Source organism: Hyla sarda, chromosome 12 (genome assembly GCF_029499605.1).
Source record: "Hyla sarda isolate aHylSar1 chromosome 12, aHylSar1.hap1, whole genome shotgun sequence".
NCBI classification, from domain to species: domain Eukaryota; kingdom Metazoa; phylum Chordata; class Amphibia; order Anura; family Hylidae; genus Hyla; species Hyla sarda.
This window is the reverse complement of record NC_079200.1, coordinates 32,852,859-32,874,307: the sequence shown is the minus strand read 5'-3', so window position 1 is coordinate 32,874,307 and position 21,449 is coordinate 32,852,859. Positions and strand designations below refer to the sequence as shown.

Below are 21,449 nucleotides of genomic sequence, written 5' to 3'. Positions count from 1 at the left end.
TTGACTAACAGTGGTTTATACAGCCCTAGCAATATACCAAATGGGGCCCAGCCACTTGCCAGTCATTGAGAAAAACGTTCATTTGCAATAGGCATACAGAGGGATAAATGATTTAAAGACCCAAGAATGCAGAATAGATTACCAGATATACCGTATATACTCGAGTATAAGCCAAGTTTTTCAGCTTGATTTTTCGTGCTGAAAACGCCCCCCTCTGCTTATACTCGAGTCAATCCGCCTGTCAATCCCTTCTGGGCATGCTGGGAGTTGTAGTTTTGAAACCTCTGGAGGTTCGCAGGTTGAAGACCACTGCGGCCTTCGTCATCATCCAGACCCCCCCACCCTTTAGTTTTCTACTCGCCTCCCCTCGGTGGGAAGGAAGGGTGAGCTGGTCCGGGCCATTTATGGTGCAGGGACCGTCCGGTGGGGAGGGGGAGGGTTAGTCGTTCCGGGCCTCTTCTCCGCACTCCGGGCCTGCCCCAGGACTAGTGACGTTGTCTTGACGACGACAACAGGGACGCGCATGAATGTCCCTGTGTGTCACCGTCAAGGCAACGTCAGTAGTCGGGCCCCCCCCCCCCACCCCCGGTGAAAATGGACAGCCCCGAACGACTAACCCTCCCCACCGGACCTTCCCTGCAACATAGATGGCCTGGAACAGCTCACCCTCCCTTTCCACCGAGGGGAGGTGAGTAGAAAACAAAAGGGGGGTCTGGATGATGACTAAGGCCGCAGTGGTCTTCAACCTGCGGCCCTCCAGAGGTTTCAAAACTACAACTCCCAGCAAGTTGGGAGTTGTAGTTGTGCAACATTTGGAGGTCCGCAGGTTGAAGACCACTGATGAAGGGATTGACAGGCGGTGATGATTTGGGGGGGGGGGGGGGGGGTGAGAGGAAAGGATGACGGGGTCTGGATGATGCCATGGGGGGGGGGGGGGGGGGGGGAATGATTTATTTCCCACCCTAGGCTTATAGTCGAGTCAAGAACTTTTCCTGGGTTTTTGAGGTGAAATTAGGGGCCTCGGCTTATATTCAGGTCGTCTTATACTCGAGTATATACGGTATAAAGAAAGAGTAAGTTCATTAGTGTATCCTGTAGCAGTCTGGTCCAATAAACGTGCAGTTGCAGAATCTACTATGTCTTATTTTTGGCAGGAATGGTGGACCCACTTGTGGCTAAATGAAGGTTTTGCATCGTGGATTGAATACCTCTGTGTAGACCATTGCTTCCCAGAATATGATATATGGACCCAATTTGTCTCAGCTGATTATACTCGCGCTCAAGAACTGGATGCACTGGAAAATAGCCACCCCATCGAGGTACTGCCACTTACTTCCTGAGGTTTTGTGTCTTTTCTTTATAATAAACGATCGCTATGTGAATGTATTAATAAAGGGGATGTCCAGTTCCAGAAACAAATTTAGAAACTAATATAATAAAAAAATACATATTTACCACTTTTCTTGATCCCCTGTAGCTGCAGATCTAACATTTCTAGTTCCCTGTCGCTCACTGCAGGTTCCTGTCATGTCTGCTTTGCAGGAACAGCTCATTTAACCAATCACTGGCCGCATGGTGACCCGCCTGTCAGTGACTGGCTGACCGGCAGCTTCTGTGGGGGTTCAGCAGCGAGGACCAAGAGATGTCAGATTTGCAGCTGTGAGAGTCCAAGCTGGTGACTTGTTTCTTTACGTTTTGTCCACCATTACAGCCCACATAAGAGATGGTCCCTGTAGGGCCTAATAGGAACAGGAAACAGGTTAAAAGTGGATTGCAGGAAACAGACGTAAGATAGGTAGGGTTTCTCGGTCACTCTTCTTTGGGGGACACAGAGACCATGGGTATATGCTCTTTCCACTAGGAGGTGCTCTGGCCCTCCTGTGTGATTGTTTCCGCAGGTCTGCGGCAGGTGAGCACCTCTTCTCGCATGGGCCCTAATGGAACGATGGCCGCGCCATCTGCCGCCCCTTTTTTTTTTTTTTCTCCCGCAGGGTCCAAGGTTTTGCCCCAATGGGGTGTTTCCTCCCACCGCTGTAGGTTGCTGCATGTGCTTCTTACTTGCATTCGTAGTCATGTTTTTGTATCTTCCCAGCGTCCAGTATTCAGCTCCCTCTGGGGACACAAAATGGCTCCTCCGTACCTCAGTGTTTTTTTCAGGGTTCCTGGGGGCTACGTCCACCCAGTACTTTGATCTGTTACCGTATGGTGTCATTTCTTTGCTCCTACGGTACATGGTGCTTTTGGGAAATTCCCTTCCACAGGGGGTACAGGGATCAGGAAGCTTGGCACGGTTAGTGACTTAGTTTCATCTCCACCTCCCCTTGTTTTCCCCTCCACTAGGGGCGTTTCATGTTTTTTGGGGTTTGCTCCCCCCTACAAGTGGGATACTGCCCGGTGACTTGAGTCTCCAGTTCCATGTTGACTGTTCTGGGTTTCCAGGTTACTCCTTACTTTTCCTCATTCGGGGTCCATATACTCCGGGGTTGGAGGGCAAGCCGGTCTTCCGGGTTGTTCCAGTCGGGCCAATTTTTGGCTGCTGCATGGATGTGGTTCCTTACCACTGTTCAGCCTGTGTGTCGTCCTCTGAGTCCGCTCTTCTACCTGGGTGCTCACGCTGTGCCCCTGGGATTGTGGTTTTTGGCGCCTACAGCTTTTTGGTTCAGATCTTCTGCACCATGCCTCTCCGGTCTCTCTTTTCCTGAAGTTTCTGGTCTTCACCTTGACTGGTTTGCCTACGGCTCTCCCTGGCGCTTTCTCGCCATGTTCTCTGGTTTCAGTTGGTCCGCTGTATGGGATTCTCTTTTCCTTTTTTGTTTCCAACCGGGCTCTCCCTGTCTGGTTCTGTGCTTCTTGTAGTTGGTTTCCTACTTCCTTCCAGGTTGGTTTGGCTCATCAGGTCTCCACATCGCCCTTTCTTGTCTCTCTGTGGCCTGTTGGTTTAGAGTCTCTTCTAAGGACGGTCCCTTTTCATCTCCATGGACAGTGGGAACTGCCGGATGCTCCTTTCCAGGCCTCTGTTACCTTAGCCCAGGGTCTTGTCCGTGAGTCTTATGGCCGGATGGGGTTCAGTTTCCAGACTGATTCCCTTCTTCTGATGGTGTTCCTCCCACCCCAGGGACTGCTTTGGTACGTCCCATGGTCTCTGTGTCGCCCAATGAAAAGCGACCGAGAGGAGATAATTTTTTTTTTTTTTTTTTTTGTACTCACCGTAAAATCTTTCTCGTAGCCTTCATTGGGGGACACCGCACACACCTATGTCTTCATTCTTGTCTGGATAGCCTTTTCCGGTTCTCGAGTGTTTCCCCAGGATTCCTTTCTAGGGTCCTTCAGACTTGTCTCTTCTTGGCTTCTCTTACTGCTTTGACAAAACTGATTACCTCACTTCCAGTGGGTGGGTATATCCTGCCAGGGAGGAGCCGACTTTTTTTTTTCCTAGTGTCGGCGCCTCCTAGTGGCAAGAGCATATACCCATCAGTAAGGTGTCCCCCAATGAAGGCTACGAGAGAGATTTTACGAGGACAAAAAGATCTTTTTACCACATTGGGCAACCCCTTTAATAACACCTTTTGATAAAAAGCATTTACTACACCCTAATGCCTAAACGTGATAAGTACCATTACATGTTTATTTTTATGTATTATATGTAGGTCAATGTGGGCCATCCCTCTGAAGTGGATGAAATATTTGATGCCATATCCTACAGCAAGGGAGCATCTGTTATCCGTATGCTGCATGATTACATCGGAGATGAGGTAAATATGGAGTGTAAATTAACCCCTTGCTTGCTATAAAATTTGAGTTAAGCTGCCCGTACAGTTTAGGTAACTGTTTGGATGTTCGTCTGATTGCTACTCCTTTCGGCTCCACCAGTACCCTTTGTGAGTTTGTTTTTTCTAGGTGATACCACAATAATTGTAACTATTTATACCTTTATCTGCACCTTGTTAAAAAGCAAAGGTGGAAGAGTGTTATCTCTAGAATGGAAAACACCAACCTGTGACGCTCCAGCTTTTGTTTTAATTACAACTTTCAGCCACAGTGTGTGGACCAGTACTTTAGGTGTATGTGAGCACTGTAAATGTTCTTCTCGGGAACGGAAATATAGTTTGCATCTAATATTTATAGTTTAAAACCACATCTTTCCATAAACTAATATAATAAAGAGGAATCCTCTGGTGAAGGGTTTGGCCACCCTCTGTTAGGCTACATTCACACTATGTGTTCTTCATACGGCTGCCGGATCCGGCGGGGAAATTTCAATACTGGCAGCTGCTGTATCCCTGCTGGACCGGCGCCGTATCCCATTCATATAAATCAGCTGACCGGAGTCAGATAGTGACTCTGGTCGGCTCATTTTTGCACTGTATCCAGTTTTGTTGCTCGACTGAAAACCTTGGTATGCCGCGGTTTTAAGTCTGGCAATAAAACTCTCCGGTCAGCTGATTTAAATGAATGGGATACGGCGCCGGTCCAGCAGGGATACAGCAGCTGCCGGTTTAGAAATTTTCCCGCTGGATCAGTCAGCCATATGAAAAAATCGGGGTGTTAATGCACCCGAAGTGTTTTTTAAACAAATTAATGTAAACAGTAGGTGGCATACTCTTATACTGTTTATTTCTGCGTTTTTTTTTTTGTTTGTTTTTTTGATATTTCGGAACCTCCGCCTCCTAGATTGTTCTATCTTTCCTATCTGTAGAAATCTCTAGATTATTGGGCAAACATCATCTATCAAAATAACAGTATGTCACATACTGAAATCATTCAGATGTTTAAAAAAAAAAAATTCCATAGTGTCCCATCCCTTTTACAAGACAATGCTAAATTTCCCCGATAGATTCACACTTTGGAGGAACAAGCACATTTGTGTATTGGGCCATAATTGTCTATAGATGACGTGTAATGCTTCGTTTCCCCTGGCTAGAAACTTCCTCACCCTTAACATTTTGTTACAAAGTGTTGACAGTAGCAGGTTTCCCGACCTGAACCTGTCTAGTCATGGGACCTGTGAAAATTTCTTTTATACTGCCTGCCAATAATAATCTATAGGTAAACAGCAGTGCTAATCCTTCTCTTGCTTTCTTTTATTTCCACAATACAATGCCTTTCCTGTCCCTCTTGCCCACGTGTCTGCTTAAATCCCAGAGTGACTTCTGTGTGGACCGGAAGTCATTTTATGCATTTCGGAGGCTCACGTTGAACATCTCTAAGAGGTGCATTGAGGAAGTGATTTCCAATCCATAAAGTGGCGGCTGTGGGATTTAGACAGTCATTGCTTCAGTCACATGGCCAGGCAGCAAGACCAACACAGCATTGTGCTGTAGAAAGAAAGCGGTCTGAGATGAAAATTCCTGGAGTGCTGCTTAAAATTTTCATCTACTTTCTTAGTATTGTAGTATACGATAGACAGAAAGCCGGCACTATAGTGTGGTATATAATTCTGCGGGTGCAGTGTAAGACTTGGGTGACAGCTTTTGGACGGGTGGTGCGGCAGGGTCGGGGGTGCGCTTATATGGAGAAAAATATTTTTATTCCATGCTGATGGGGTTACAGCAGTTCGGGTCGGGGAGAAGTCTGAGCTCAGCCGAGCTCGTGGAACGACTGTTCCGTTTCGCGGGTTGTCCGCTTGGTCACGCCCGTGGGGCGTGACCAAGCGGACAACCCGCGAAACGGAACAGTCGTCCCACGAGCTCAGCTGAGCTCAGACTTTTCCCCGACCCGAACTGCTGTAACCCCATCAGCATTGAATAAAGCACCTTCTTTGGCCTAATGCCGGGTGAGTGCCTGATATGTGCTTTTTCTTTTCTTGATACTTTCTTAGTATAACGATTATCATTTAAGAACATATTCTATTAATTTGCCTTCAACTTGTATAGGACTTCCGAAAAGGCATGAACCAATACCTCACCAAATTCCAGGAAAAGAATGCTGCTACAGGTATTCCAAGTCCCCGTCATCTTTTTACCAGTAATCACATTAGAGTGATGCCTCCACCCAAACCTACCTTCCCTTTTCCACTCAGCTCCCCTCGCACAGCTGTAAAATGAGTGCTCTTTTCTGCAGAGGACCTATGGGAGTCACTTGAGCAAGCCAGTGGGAAGCCGATTGCTGCAGTAATGAGTACGTGGACCAAGCAGATGGGTTTCCCATTGATCTATGTGGAATCAGAGCAGGTAACTACACATTCATGATTGAAATCCGTGTTGTCACATAAAGCCTTGCGTTGCATGACTGCTATTGTTCTCCATTAAAGAGGTACTCCCATGGAAAACCTTTTTTTTATTTTTTTATTTATTTTTTAATTTATTTATTATTTTTTTAATCAACTGGTGCCAGAAAGTTAAACAGATTTGTAAATCAGACAAAGGTGTGATATTCGGCACTGCTATAACTGGCTAAGGCTGGGTTCACACTACGTTTTCTCCCATACAGGAGCGCATACGGCAGGGGGGAGCTAAAAGCTCACGCTCCCGTATGTCACCGTATGCGCTCCCGTATGCCATTCATTTCAATGAGCCGACCGGAGTGAAACGTTCGGTCCGGTCGGCTCATTTTTGCGCCGTATGCGCTTTTACAACCGGACCTAAAACTGTGGTCAACCACGGTTTTAGGTCCGGTTGTAAAAGCGCATACGGCGCAAAAATGAGCCGACCGGACCGAACGTTTCACTCCGGTCGGCTCATTGAAATGAAGGGCATACGGGAGCGCATACGGTGACATACGGGAGCGCGAGCTTTTAGCTCCCCCCTGCCGTATGCGCTCCCGTATGGGAGAAAACGTAGTGTGAACCCAGCCTAAGCCGGACTATTGGACGGACACTCGATAAGGAAAATCCAGAGATGTGGTGGTGCTCTGATAGAATAGCAAGGTTCAAATCTCCAGTGCAATGAAGGAATAGAAATAATCGGCACTCACCGGTCTTCTCTAAAATCAGCTTCTTTATTGAAATATACTCACAACATGAAATTCAGTCAGGGAGAGTGATCGGTGCAGGGGGGGTTTAAGTAGTAGGCGACAGATTCTGTTTCACTCGTTACACGCGCGTCATCCGGCCGGATGAAGCTCGTGTAACGAGCGAAACAGAATTTGTCGCCTACTACTTACCACCCCCCCTGCACTGATCACTTTCTCTGACTGCATTTCATGTTGTGAGTATATTTCAATAAAGAAGCTGATTTTAGAGAAGACCGGTGAGTGCCGATTATTTCTATTCCTTCATTGCACTGGAGATTTGTAAATCACTTCTATTAAAAAATCTTAATCCTTCCAATACTTTTTAGGGGCTGTATGCTTAAGAGAAATCCAAAAAAGAAATGCATTTCCTCTGATGTAACGACCACAGTGCTCTCTGCTTACCTCTGCTGTCCATTTTAGGAACTGTCCAGAGCAGGAAAAAATCAGTGTGGTCAGGACATCACAGGAAATGCATTTCTTTTTTGGATTTCTCTTTAGTATACAGCCCCTAAAAAGTACTGGAAGGATTAAGATTTTTTTATTAGAAGTGATTTACAAATGTGTTTAACTTTCTGGCACCAGTTGATTTAAAAAAAATAAAATAAAAAAATAAAAAAGTACCCCTTTAATCATAAAGACAATCCCTTTCACCTCAGCTAAGAGCTCCTATGTACAAGCAGCTCCTCTTCTAGTGGACTCCGGCCATCTTTATATTTACATGGATGACAATTCATCCAAATGACCACCATGTAGTTGTACATTTCTTGTGCAACAAAAATGGCCGACTATTCCTGATGAAATTAACCGCAGTACTTTTGTCTGGGCCTGGATGACCTCTCTTCATGGGGGAAAGGGATGTATAAAAAATAAACAGCACCTTTTTATGTCATGACTATAATAGGGCGGTATGAGAAGAACATGATTATAATATTTCTGTTTTTCAGAAAGACGACACACGAATATTAAAGCTGTCTCAAAGGAAGTTCTGTGCCAGTGGGCCGCATAATGGTAAGGCTTGCCAGGCTACCTCCTTGCCCCTTCTAGTCCATGAGCAACCCTAAACATGGCTACAGTAGCCATCTCACCCGATCACATTTTTGCTGACAATGCTGCACACCTGTCCAGTATTGTCATTGTAGTCTCACTTGTGCTTTTCTGGAGCTGCTCAAAGCTATCCTACCTTTCTTTCTTCCTATTTCTCTTATCTCCTTTATTCTCCCGATGATAGGTTGGCTGGTAAGCCTCCAGCCCCTCTTTCCATATAACATCCTCCTATTGCCCTCGCTCAGGTGAGGAGAGTCCCCTTTGGATGGTACCGATCAGCATCTGCACCAGTGAATCGCCAGCGTCGGCTAAATTGAGATTTCTTATGGACAAGCCAGAGATGACTGTTGTTCTAGAAGGTGTGACCTCAGACCAGTGGGTTAAGGTGAGCCTGAATATCTTGCATAACTGGAACAGTGTCTGTATGTCTTAGCCGCAGGTCGTGAAAGCCTACTCCTATCAGTGATGTCACCAAAGCAAGGATTGAACAGTACTGTCCTCTGATGGTAGGACTTGTAAATTACAACTATGCCAACTGTGAGTTTTTCACAATTTTTTTTTTCCACAATTGTTTTTCACAATTGTTCACGTTTTTGGTGAAGATGCATCTTGGTTTGTAATAACTCTTGTTTGCCTATTTCAGTGTTTCCCAACCAGGGTGCCTCCAGCTGTTGCAAAACTACAATTCCCAGCATGCCCGGACAGCCTTCGGCTGTCCGGGCATGCTGGGAGTTGTAGTTTTGCAACAGCTGGAGGCACCCTGGTTGGGAAACACTTGCCTATTGCATTATATCTCAAGACTCTGCAGATTTATTGTTTTTCCCGGTTTCTTTTACATGCTTCATTGTGCTCTCATTCACCATAGTTAAATCCAGGGACTGTTGGTTTCTACCGCACCCAGTACAGCCCTTCTATGCTGGAAAGTTTGTTGCCTGGTATTAGAGATCTGTCCCTTCAGCCTGTGGACAGGCTAGGCCTGCAGAATGATCTGTTTTCCTTGGTGAGTACGGAGGCGACGTTAGATAATTGTCATTGCACTTTTTTTTTTGCCCTAAGTATTTGTATTGCTACAAATGGTGAAAGCCTTAAAACTTTCCCTCCATCATTAATGTGTGTCCCTCCTTCAGGCGCGCGCAGGCATCATCAGCACGGTTGAAGTCCTTAAAGTGATGGAGGCCTTTGTGAATGAACCTAATTACACTGTATGGAGCGACTTGAGCTGTAATCTAGGGATCCTGTCCACACTCTTATCTCACACAGAGTTCCATGAGGAGATTCAAGGTTTCATCAGAGATGTCTTCTCACCGATTGGACAACGCTTAGGCTGGGATCCTAAGTCTGGAGAGGGTGGGTTAAAAAAAATTTTTTTTATAACTGCTGCTTGAAGTGTCTCAATTAATTCACTTGATCATTTCTATTAAGTGTGCATGTCTATGAGGTTGATAGAAATATATATTAATACACACACGTCGTAGGGAGGTGTCCAGAGGGTTTCGACATTTAACTCCTATCTGTCAATAGCTTCTCATGCACCCAGTATATGCCAAGTGTCCTCTCCCCCCCCCCCCCCACACACTGTATAGGAAAGTGTAGTTTGCTATTTGCTGTAAACAGGGACACAGTGAAGAATGTTGTACTGTGTGATACAGGTTTTTTTAACCCCTTAACGACGCAGGACGTATATTTACGTCCTGCGCCGGCTCCCGCGATATGAAGCGGGATCGCGCCGCGGTCCCGCATCATATCGCGTTGGTCCCGGCGCTAATCAACGGCCTGGACCCGCGGCTAATACCACACATCGCCGATCGCGGCGATGTGCGGTATTAACCCTTTAGAAGCGGCGGTCAAAGCTGACCGCCGCTTCTAAAGTGAAAGTGAAAGTGACCCGGCTGCTCAGTCGGGCTGTTCGGGACCGCCGCGGTGAAATCGCGGCGTCCCGAACAGCTGATCGGACACCGGGAGGGCTCTTACCTGCCTCCCCGGTGTCCGATCGACGAATGACTGCTCCGTGCCTGAGATCCAGGCAGGAGCAGTCAAGCGCCGATAATGCTGATCACAGGCGTGTTAATGCACGCCAGTGATCAGCATAGGAGATCAGTGTTTGCAGTGTTATAGGTCCCTATGGGACCTATAACACTGCAAAAAAAAATGTAAAAAAAAAAGTATTAATAAAGGTCATTTAACCCCTTCCCTAATAAAAGTTTGAATCGCCCCCCTTTTCCCATAAAAAAAATAACAGTGTAAAAAAAAATGAAAAATAAACATATGTGGTATCGCCGTGTGCGTAAATGTCCGAACTATAAAAATATATCATTAATTAAGCCGTACGGTCAATGGCGTACGCGCAAAAAAATTCCAAAGTCCAAAAAAGCGTATTTTGGTCACTTTTTATACCATTAAAAAATGAATAAAAAGTGATCAAAAAGTCCGATAAAAACAAAAATCATACCTATAAAAACTTCAGATCACGGTGCAAAAAATGAGTCCTCATACCACCCCATACGTGGAAATATAAAAAAGTTATAGGGGTCAGAAGATGACATTTTTAAACGTATAAATTTTCCTGCATGTAGTTATGATTTTTTCCAGAAGTGCGACAAAATCAAACCTATATAAGTAGGGTATCATTTTAACCGTATGGACCTACAGAATAATAAGGTGTAATTTTTACCGAAATATGCACTGCGTAGAAACGAAAGCCCCCAAAAGTAACAAAATGGCATTTTTTTTTCCGATTTTGTCGCACAATGATTTTTTTTTTCCGTTTCGCCGTGCATTTTTGGGTAAAATGACTAATGTCACTGCAAAGTAGAATTGGCGACGCAAAAAATAAGCCATAATATGGATTTTTAGGTGGAAAATTGAAAGGGTTATGATTTTTAAAAGGTAAGGAGGAAAAAACGAAAGTGCAAAAACGGAAAAACCCTGAGTCCTTTAAGGGGTTAACCACTGAATGCCTATACAGAAGATTGTCACAGTCCAATAGAGATGCTAACATTACACTCCCTGGACACTTTATTAGGCACACCTGTTACATTTGTTGTTAATGCAAATGGTTAATCAGCCAGTCAAATAGCAGCAAATCAATGCATTTAGGAATGTAGATGTGCACGGAATTGCGCGCGGACTTGGGGGAGAAAGAAGTGAAGGTTTTTTCAGCCATTTCCGCGTAAAAACGATGTTGGGCGGAATTTTTTTTTTTTTTACCATTGACTTCTGTGTATTTCTGCTAACGGATTCCGCTTGAAGAGTGAACATGTTCTTTCTTCAAGCGGAAAGGAATTCAACGTCGGAATTCCGCTAGCAGAATTTCCGATGTGTGAACAGGACAGCAGAAAAAAACATTTAAAGTCAATGGGCAGAGAAGATGTGCATTAATTTGGAGCGGAGAATTCAAGAGGAATTACTCGAGTGTGAACACACCCTAAGGTGGCTTGATTGATGCCAGACAGTCTGTTCTAAGTATTTTAGAAACTCCTGATCTACTGGGATTTTCCCACACAACCATCTCTAAGGTTTACAGAAAATGGTCCAAAAAAAATAGAAAATATCCAGTTGGAGTGGCAGTTGTGTGGATGAAAATGCCTTGTTGATATCCGAGGAGAATGGGCAGACTGGTTTGAGATGACAAAAATCAGCAGTAACTCAAATAATCAGTTGTTACAACCATGGTATACAGAATACCATCTCTGAAACTGAGGCTAAAATTCACAAGTCATCAAAATTGGACAGTGGAAGACTGGATTTGTATTTTGATCTAATTGCTTCTCAGCATAAATTCAATCACTAACAGGTTGGTAGTATACATTTTGATCAAAAAGTACAAGCCCAGTCGCCACGTCAAGACAACCTATTTAGAGTGGGTCCCTAACCCAACATTGGTGGCACGGCGGCCACCACCGCAACACCATGCCCACAGGGGGAGTGACCCAGTTGCCAGGCAGCCCGACTGCTGCCCGACCAAGCCCCCGGCTCCGGGCCTCCCCACAGACAAAGCATCACAGTAACAATTACTGCCACAGTGCAACCACACCAATGTGAATACCTACCAAGTGCTCCCTGCCAGTGGGCTGGGAGAATGCTAGGAGGAAACTCTTATACAGTGTCCTGCTAATTAAAAATGCCTGGGCCGAATGGGTGGAGCAGAGTGCTGGCTATGGAAGAGGGGCCAGACTACAATAAATGTGACAGCCTGAGTATTACTGACCATGTCCATCCCTTTAGGACTACAGTGGACCATGTCATGAAGCTCACATCATCTTGTACATGACTGATGTCTCTGGACAGATCTTTACCCACCGTGGGGATATGGGGAAACTGGAGGTTATCATGGATGTGCAGCCAACAAATCTGCTGAAGCTACGTGAGGCCATGTCCATATAGACCTTAAAGGGGTTCTTAATCTTTCCAGTACTTATTAAAGGCTATACACTGCAGAGGAAATTCTTTTTAATTTTTTTATTTCTTTTCTGTCTGTCCACAATGCTCTCTGATACCTCTGTCCATGTCAGAAAATGTCCAGAGCAGGAGAAAATCCCCATAGCAAACATGCTGCTCTGGACAGTCCCTAAAATGGACAGAGGTGTCAGCAGAGAGCACTGTGGTCAGACAGAAAAAAAATTCAAAAAGAGAAGAATTTCCTCTGCAGTATACAGCCTCTAATAAGTACTGGAAGGATTAAGATTTTTTTTTTTTTTTTTTTATAGAAGTAATTTACACATCTGTTTAACTTTCTGGCACCAGTTGATAAAAAAAAAAAAATTTCCCCTGGAGTACGCCTTCAATCCCGGACTAGCAAGGTGTATATTATAAAGTGGGCAGTGAGGGTAATGTAAGCATAAAAATATGATATTAAGAGGCTAGGGTGTATGGCCTGCTTGTCATGTCGAGCCATGTAAAGAGTTAATGACAAAATCTAGCACTTTTCACATGGGCTGACATCTAGTGGCCAAACAGGCTTTACTGCAAACTGCCCCCCCCCCCCCCCCCCCCAAATTAATATATTTATATTATTAGGACATCTTATATGTATAAAACAGGTGGGTTGCACGATAAGGGAGATGATAGTACGAGAAAGGTGTAAATCCCATTATCAGAGGAGGAAACTAAAGCGCAGCAGTCCATAAGCACATCCTGTGAATTATACATGTAGAGACTGCAGTGTCGAGCAACTATTTTAAATGGATTACTACTTAGGGTAGAAGGATCTTATGACAGGTTTGTGTTCCTTGGTTGGCATAAAGCTTTAGGCTAAACAATTGTGTATGACTGCCCTAGCACACACATCTCTTGCTGTTGAGAAAAGGTGAAAGGTGAGAGGTTACCTAGACAAAGCATTTATTGGAAGAAAGAAATGTCATGATGAGAAACGTATGAATGATGATTGATTTTATAAATGAGTAGAATTACACTCTTACTATACCTAGAGTGCCATTTGTTTCATACCAGCTCAGCTACATCCATATGTTTCTTTACTGTAGCTAGGCCATGTGACCATGAGAAAATTACATTGGTTTGCCTCTTAGGAAGTGGTCTGTCTTGGGTTCTTCTGAACTAGAGGATTCAATCACCTGTCAGATTCCTCCTGGCAGACCTTTCTCCTCCACACCAGCTCTATCTGTATGCTGCTGCTCTCTGTGAGATTAGAATATATAGAAGGCGAGCGCATACACGGATATACTGAAGGGTTAAGTCTTATTAAAAGACCTCGATTGTGATTGTTGGTCAAATTAATTCCTGCTCATTACAATATCTCAAACAAATGCACTAGGAAAAAGGAAACGCATTAAAACTACATAGAATGTAAACTGACCCCATCTTATGAGTCTAACCGGTTTACATGGCTGGCTGGTTTGATAAGGTGAACTACTTAGACTGAGTGGATGGGTGGGTGTCATTCCAAAACCTGTAGATGTGTTTTTTTGTGGGTGCTGTATAGAGATCTTTTCATTGTATGTGTAAGAGCAACAGTACCAAGGAGAAAAGGACACAGGATAAAGCTGTATTTCATTCTGTATAATGTTTTACAGTATAATGGGACAGAACATTAACTGCATTTAGGACTTGTGCAAGTGCAGTGATGAGACTCCATCCCCTTTCTCTGCAAAGCCACAATTGTAGGCAGCATTAGGAAACTATCAGTGACAAGATATAAATCAAGGGACTAAAATCCTATGTCTGTCACATAAGGTAAAACGTGTATACACAAGAATATGCAAGGGACTCTCATCCTGCACTATATGAGCTAAACAAATTCCCAGAGTGCTTCTTAAATTTTATGTTCCTTTTCTTTCATAGGACACTTGGATGCACTGTTGAGGGGGCTAGTATTAGGAAAGCTGGGAAAGGCTGGCCATAAACCTACTCTGGAAGAAGCACGACGTAGATTTAAGGACCATGTAGATGGAAAGAACACGCTCAGTGCCGACCTTAGGAGTCCGGTAAATTTTTTATTTATTTTTAATCTATTGTTTTCTTATTCTAGCATCTACTTGAATCTGGATTTGTGTTTAACAGGTTTATGTGACTGTTCTGAAGCATGGGGACACCGCAACTTTGGACACGATGATGAAGGTTAGTTTCTCATTATGTATAATACATAAGTCAGAATAGTTACATAGTTACATAGTTAGTACGGTCGAAAAAAGACATATGTCCATCAAGTTCAACCAGGGAATTAAGGGGTAGGGGTGTGGCGCGATATTGGGGAAGGGATAGCTTTAGCAGATACTCTACTGATGTTACTATATTGAAATAAAATATATATACATTTTTTGCATGACGACAGAATAGTTAATAACTAAAAAGTGTGTACCTACTATTTGTAGAGTTGCTTTTATGAATATATTGTGAACCTATTCCACAATCAGTATGCTTTCGGAGTTATGAAGCAAATCTGTCGGAAACCCATGCAGGCAGAGGCAGAACATTGCAACTCTATACATATGCATTGGTCAGATGTGAAGTGGAAGCGAATGTTGACAACAGTGCAAACCATTAAGCCATCATCATCTACCATTTAAACACCCTGAGAAACAAGCGGGCCAATATCAGAGATACATCTAGCCTGGGAAGTGCCAAGATGCAGTTAAAGGAAACTAACATTAAAGGGGTATTCCGGTGAAAACCTTTTTTCTTTTAAATCAACTGGTGGCAGAAAGTTAAACATATTTGTAAATTACTTCTATTAAAAAATCTTAATCCTTCCCGTACTTATTAGCTGCGGATTGCTACAGAGGAAATTCCTTTCTTTTTGGAACACTGATGACATCACGAGCACAGTGCTCTCTGCTGACATCTCTGTCCATTTTAGCAACCATGAATAGCAGATGTATGCCAAGGGCAGCATGGTGGCTCAGTGGTTAGCACTGCTGCCTTGCAGTGCTGGGGACTTGGGGTCAAATCCCACTAAGGACAACAATAAATAAAGCGTTATTATTATAATAACGTCAGCAGAGAGAACTGTGCTCGTGATGTCATCAGAAAGCATTCCAAAAAGAAAATAATTTCCTCTGTAGTATTCAGCAGCTAATAAGTACAGGAAGGATTATGATTTTTTTAATAGAAGTAATTTACAAATATGTTTAACTTTCTGTCACCAGTTGATTTAAAAGAAAAAAGGTTTTCACCGGAGTACCCCTTTATAAGAGAAGGCTCGCCTGTAGTGACTTGAATGGTCATCACAATGTGACCGTGAAGGGGACCACATTTTATGGAGTTATTTTATTGACTTTCATCGGTTTGATCACCTTTAAAAACAGCTTTTTGCATTATCAGTAAACATCAGTAAATGTTCCTCTCATCGCTGTATTAGAGGTCAAAAACTGCAAGATACTCATTTACTGGTGGAGTAGTTTAAAGAGTAGTAGTAATAGATTTTATTGTTGCATTTTTTAAATTAAAACAATCACAATGTCAAGCCAGATAGGATAAGCGTGCAATGCATCACTGCAAGGGGCAAAGTGCAAAAAGTGTCCATTAGAATACATCAATTTTATACTATAGTCCCAAATGAGACTAGCGGAGCGAGCAACACTGCAATGATCTTATGGACAAACAACCAACAAAAGTGACCACAGCTCACAAACACTCATTCATTTACACAGGTACCTAAACAGAGTCGGATAGAGAAGGGCTCAGACACTCCGATTAGCCTGATGAGTGTCACACGAACAGTAATATCTATGAAAGCCACATTTTATTAAGTCTCTAAGTCATTTCCTATTGGTGTATAAATTCTTATGCTGATGGAGTCGTTTAAATGGGCTCTCTCATTCCACTACTTGTCCAGAGGACATTTCCCCCCCATCTCTTGTACAGACTTTGGACTCCTGCTGGCCTGGCAGAAGTCCAAAATCAGGAAATGCTGAAAGGGGGGGGGGGGGGGGTAGCAACCTTATCCAATCATAGCTCATAGTACCTCAGAACTTTAGAATACTGAGAATGTTTGCAACATCATGTGACTTCTAAAATGTATTTAGAAATATTGCAGGACTATTCAGCACCTGCTCTCATACTTATTACGATCTTCCACATTACAACTTTTAGCTACACAAGCAAGCCGACATGCAGGAGGAAAAGAATCGAATTGAGAGGGTTCTTGGAGCCATTTCTCCCACAGAGTTGATCCAGAAGGTGTTAACCTTCTCGCTTTCGGTAAGTCTTATTGTAGCTCCCATTCCCCACTGTGGCTGCTTCTGTGTTTCTCTGAACAGAATACAACTATTAACCCTAGTTTCCTTGTCAAGAGACTGCAGCTTGTGAAGAACAAGATAATTGTGACCAACAAGTCCTTTTGTAGTGATGATTTTCTTCCTTGATCTCTAGGATGATGTACGTCCACAGGACACAGTGTCTGTAATCGGAGGAGTCGCTGGAGCCAGCAAGCAAGGAAGAAAGTCTGCATGGAACTTTGTGAAGGACAACTGGGAGGAATTGTATAACCGGTACCAAGGCGGCTTCCTTATCTCACGACTTATAAAAGTAAGGCGACTTTTGCTTTTAGTGTGGTGTTTGTTAACATGATGATGGCATTGGCAGCTTTCTGTGGCTAACATTATTCTTGCTTTTGTCCTTAAGCTTTCTGTGGATGGGTTTGCTAGTGATAAGATGGCTGCAGAAATCAAGGTAAGCAATTGGTATCGTTTCTTTGAGCTTATTTTTTGCGGGACAAGCTGTACTTTCTATTGGTATCATTTATGCAATACATTCTACCTTTTGATCTTTTTATTCCGCTATTTGTATTAAAATTGGTGGATTTTGCACTTTTTTTTTTTTTTTTTTTTACGGCGATCACCGTGTAGGATAATTTACATTATAGCTTTATAGTACACATAATTACAGACGTGGTAATACCTAATATGTATATGATTAATATATATATATTTTTTTTATAATACAGGGCTTTTATTGGGAAAGGGGCAATTTTATTTTTTACTTCATACTTTTATTGACAAACTGTTTTTCCCCCACTTTTTACAGGTTATTCACTGCTCAAAAAGAATAAAGGGAACACTTAAACAACACAATGTAACTCCAAGTCAATGACACTTCTGTGAAATCACACTGTCCACTCAGGAACCAACACTGATTGACAATCAATTTCACATGCTGTTGTGCAAATGGAACAGACAACAGGTGGAAATTATAGGCAATTAGCAAGACACCCCAATAAAGGAGTGGCTCTGCAGGTGGTGATCACAGACCACTTCTCAGTTCCTATGCTTCCTGGCTGATGTTTTGGTCACTTTTGAATGCTGGCGGTGCTTTCACTCTAGTGGTAGCATGAGACAGTCTACAACCCACACAAGTGGCTCAGGTAGTGCAGCTCATCCAGGATGGCACATTAATGCGAGCTGTGGCAAGAAGGTTTGCTGTGTCTGTCAGTGTAGTGTCCAGAGCATGGAGGCGCAACCAGGAGACAGGTCAGTACATCAGGAGACGTGGAGGAGGCCGTAGGAGGGCAACAACCCAGCAGCAGGACCGCTGCCTCCGCCTTTGTGCAAGGAGGAGCAGTAGGAGCACTGCCAGAGCCCTGCAAAATGACCTCCAACAGGTCACAATGTGCATGTGTCCACTCAAATGGTCAGAAACAGACTCCATGAGGGTGGTATGAGGGCCCGACATCCACAGGTGGGGGTTGTGCTTACAGCCCAACACTGTGCAGGACGTTTGGCATTTGCCAGAGAACACCAAGATTGGCAAATTCGTCACTAGTGCCCTGTGCTCTTCACAGATGAAAGCAGGTTCACACAGCACATGTGACAGATGTGACAGTCTTGAGACGCCGTGGAGAACGTTCTGCCTGCAACATCCTCCAGCATGACCGGTTTGACGGTGGGTCAGTAATGGTGTTGGGTGGCATTTCTTTGGGGGGGGGGGGCAGCACAGCCCTACATGTGCTTGCCAGAGGTATCCTGACGGCCATTAGGTACCGAGATGAGATCCTCAGACCCCTTGTGAGACAATATGCTGGTGCGGTTGGCCCTGGGTTCCTCCTAATGCAAGACAATGCTAGACCTCATGTGGCTGGAGTGTGTCAGCAGTTCCTGCAAGAGGAAGGCATTGATGCTATGGACTGGTCGCCCGTTCCCCAGACCTGAATCCGATTGAGCACATCTGGGACATCATGTCTCGCTCCATCCACCACAGACTTTCCAGGAGTTGGCGGATGCTTTATTCCAGGTCTGGGAGGACATCCCTCAGGAGACCATCTGCCACTCATCAGGATCATGCCCAGGCATTGTAGGGAGGTCATACGGGCACGTGGAGGCCACACACACTACTGAGCCTCATTGTGACTTGTTTTAAGGACATTATATAAATTTGGATCAGCCTGTAGTGGGGTTTTCCACTTTGATTTTGAGTGTGACTCCATATCCAGACCTCCATGGGTTGATACATTTGATTTCCATTGATTTTTGTGATTTTGTTGTCAGCGCATTCAGGATGTGTTATCTTAGTGTTCCCTTTACTTTTTTGAGCAGTGTATAAAGGAAGGATTGTTACTTCTTTCCACCTGTATTCACTTCTGGTTTTTGCTCAGAAAACTGCAGTGCATAGAGCTGTCCTGGTCCCTCCCCTTATCCGTGATTGACCACTCTTGCTGTCTTCCGAATTGCCATAGGAGCCATCGAATCACATCTAATTGGACGGGCCGGAAATGCTCCTAATACAGGGACCCAGATTAACGTAAACTGTAAAAAAATTTTTTTTTGTTTTTCTTTTAACAGTGCAGACTTAGGCTTCAAATGTGCCAGTTATCGCAGTGTACGAGGCTGATAAATCTGCTGTATCTGAAAACTATCTAGTTTGTTTATACCATCTATAAGTTGGCTTAAACTTGCCTCATAAATAAAGCCGCACCTCCACCCCACACCCCTTTTAACTAAGGCCTGGCCCCCTTTTCGGGCCCAGCAAAAAAGTGATATCAAAAGTGTCAATAAGGCGTAGTAAATGTGGCGGAAGTCAAATCCGGTCGGTTGAGGTGCAAATGCACCAAAATTCTGGCGCATTTGCAGTAGTAAATCTGGGACAGTGAGCTCTCTGCATTGAAAAAGACTACTCAAACTTCTAGATTCCAGGTATTAAACAGCAGTCTTCTCAGTCATCCGTGTTTTGTTCCCTTAAAGGGGTTCCGAATGCTGGATGCGGGGGTGGTGACGTCAGGGCCATGCCCCTTGTGATGCCGCGCCCCCTCAATGCAAGTCTATGGGAGGGGGCGTGGCATCCGCCACGCCCCCTCCCATAGACTTGCTTTGAGGGGGCATGGCATCACGAGGGGTGTGCCCCGTGACGTCGCGATCACCGCAGCCCGCACACAGTGTTCGGAACAAAACATTCCGAATGCTGGGGCAATAGAGCACCAGTTTTAAACTGCTAACAGATTGATTCCCTTTTAAGCAGTACTCCAACACGATTATGTATACCTTTCTGTGTTTTAATGTTTCTCATGCGATTTCATTTTTCATCTCTCCTCATCAGGCATTCTTTGATGCTCACCCAGCGCCCTCTGCTGAACGTACAGTGCAACAGTGCTGTGAAAATATCCTACTGAATGCTGCTTGGCTGAAGAGGGACGCAGATGCCATGCATCAGTATCTACTGCTGCGCAAGTCACCTTCCTCTACGGTGTGATTGTGCGCAGTGGTTCCCATCTGCCTGCTCTCTCACTGCCCCAACAGGCTAAACCCTAGGCCCCCTGCTATGGGAGGCTATGTACCCGTCCTCCCTCATCCCTCAACACCCTTTCCACCCATTGGGAAGCTGGTGCAAAACAAGAAAAAGAAAGCTCCCATATGATCCTTGCTCAGTCCCCAAACAATTCCTTAGGGATTTTATTCAATTGCTCAGTCAAATCTGTATATATGATAGAAGTAGCGTCAAGCTGCTATCAGTGAATCTCCCAGATGCCCTTTCTGTGGCTATTCTGCCCGAGAGTAGACAGGGGAAAAGAATGTTACTATTGCCTCCTGTGAGGTAGAGGTACCAAACACCAGTGTAGAGGGTTATCTTTAAGGGGGCCGCAACCTGACGAGTTATTACAGAGCGTGCATTAGCCAAGGCCATTAACGGAAGGTGGCTGGGTTTAGATGGAACTTTTTTTTTTTTTTTTATCTCCTTTATTTTCTGGTGAGGGCTTTTCACTTCATGTTTGGTCCTATATTACCTCGTGTATTTTCCCACATCAGAAAGTTGTACTTGTTGGCTGCCTGTTGTCTGTTCTAACATATACCCCTTGTACTGGAAGGAGTATTTAATCAGGGGTTGTGTGCCCTCACACTAATCTCCTGCCCAGCACCCTGTCCTTCTGTGGCCTGGGTGCAGTACTGGAGAGGCTTGCATTGTGGAGGTCTGTCTAGTACTGTACTTGATAAGCATATCTATACTGTAGACTTCTTACCTGTGCTAGAAAGAATAAGGTGCAGGTGCTGTACTCGCGTTCTTGACGTTTTCTTCCCCTTTTTCCTCCCCCCAGTCCCTAGTTAATTTCTAGGTTATACCCACATTCTGGGTTTGTTCAGTCTAATGGCATAGTGGCAGGGCCGTGGGCCTTGGTTCTGAGATTTGCTTACCTGAGTCTTCTTTTGTGCTATTGTTTTAAAACAAAAAAGGAGTAATAAAAAACTGAAAAATGATAAAAACAAAAAAAAAAAGTTGGCGTTAATAAAGACAAACTGTGAGTGTGTAATAATTGTGGTGGTGACTTTGTCATAGTTGAACTATTTTGTGCACGTTCTCAGTAGAGATGAGGAAACTTACAGTAAATTCGATTCGTCACGAACTTCTCGGCTCGGCGGTTGCTTACTTTTCCTGCATAAATTATTTCAGCTTTCAGGTGCTCCGGTGGGCTGATAAAGGTGGATACAGTCCAAGGAGACTCTTTTGTAGGACTGTATCCACCTTTTCCAGCCTACCGGAGCACCGGAAAGCTGAACTAATTTATGCAGGAAAAG

General features: G+C 44.2%; 1 protein-coding gene across 1 annotated transcript in view; it reads left to right on the top strand.

Annotated features, from left to right (window-relative positions):
• NPEPPS (aminopeptidase puromycin sensitive) overlaps positions 1–21,187 on the top strand; it is a 71,112-nt gene extending 49,925 nt beyond the window's left edge. Inside the window, exons 10-23 of the mRNA XM_056547571.1 lie at positions 1,155–1,319; positions 3,648–3,752; positions 5,874–5,934; positions 6,061–6,170; positions 7,896–7,959; positions 8,241–8,380; positions 8,861–8,995; positions 9,123–9,342; positions 14,293–14,435; positions 14,512–14,568; positions 16,543–16,650; positions 16,822–16,977; positions 17,074–17,121; positions 19,978–21,187. Coding sequence (XP_056403546.1) covers positions 1,155–1,319; positions 3,648–3,752; positions 5,874–5,934; positions 6,061–6,170; positions 7,896–7,959; positions 8,241–8,380; positions 8,861–8,995; positions 9,123–9,342; positions 14,293–14,435; positions 14,512–14,568; positions 16,543–16,650; positions 16,822–16,977; positions 17,074–17,121; positions 19,978–20,130 — 1,665 coding nt within the window. The 3' untranslated portion in view covers positions 20,131–21,187. The remainder of the gene's footprint in view (positions 1–1,154; positions 1,320–3,647; positions 3,753–5,873; positions 5,935–6,060; positions 6,171–7,895; positions 7,960–8,240; positions 8,381–8,860; positions 8,996–9,122; positions 9,343–14,292; positions 14,436–14,511; positions 14,569–16,542; positions 16,651–16,821; positions 16,978–17,073; positions 17,122–19,977) is intronic.
• Positions 21,188–21,449: the final 262 nt, after the last annotated feature.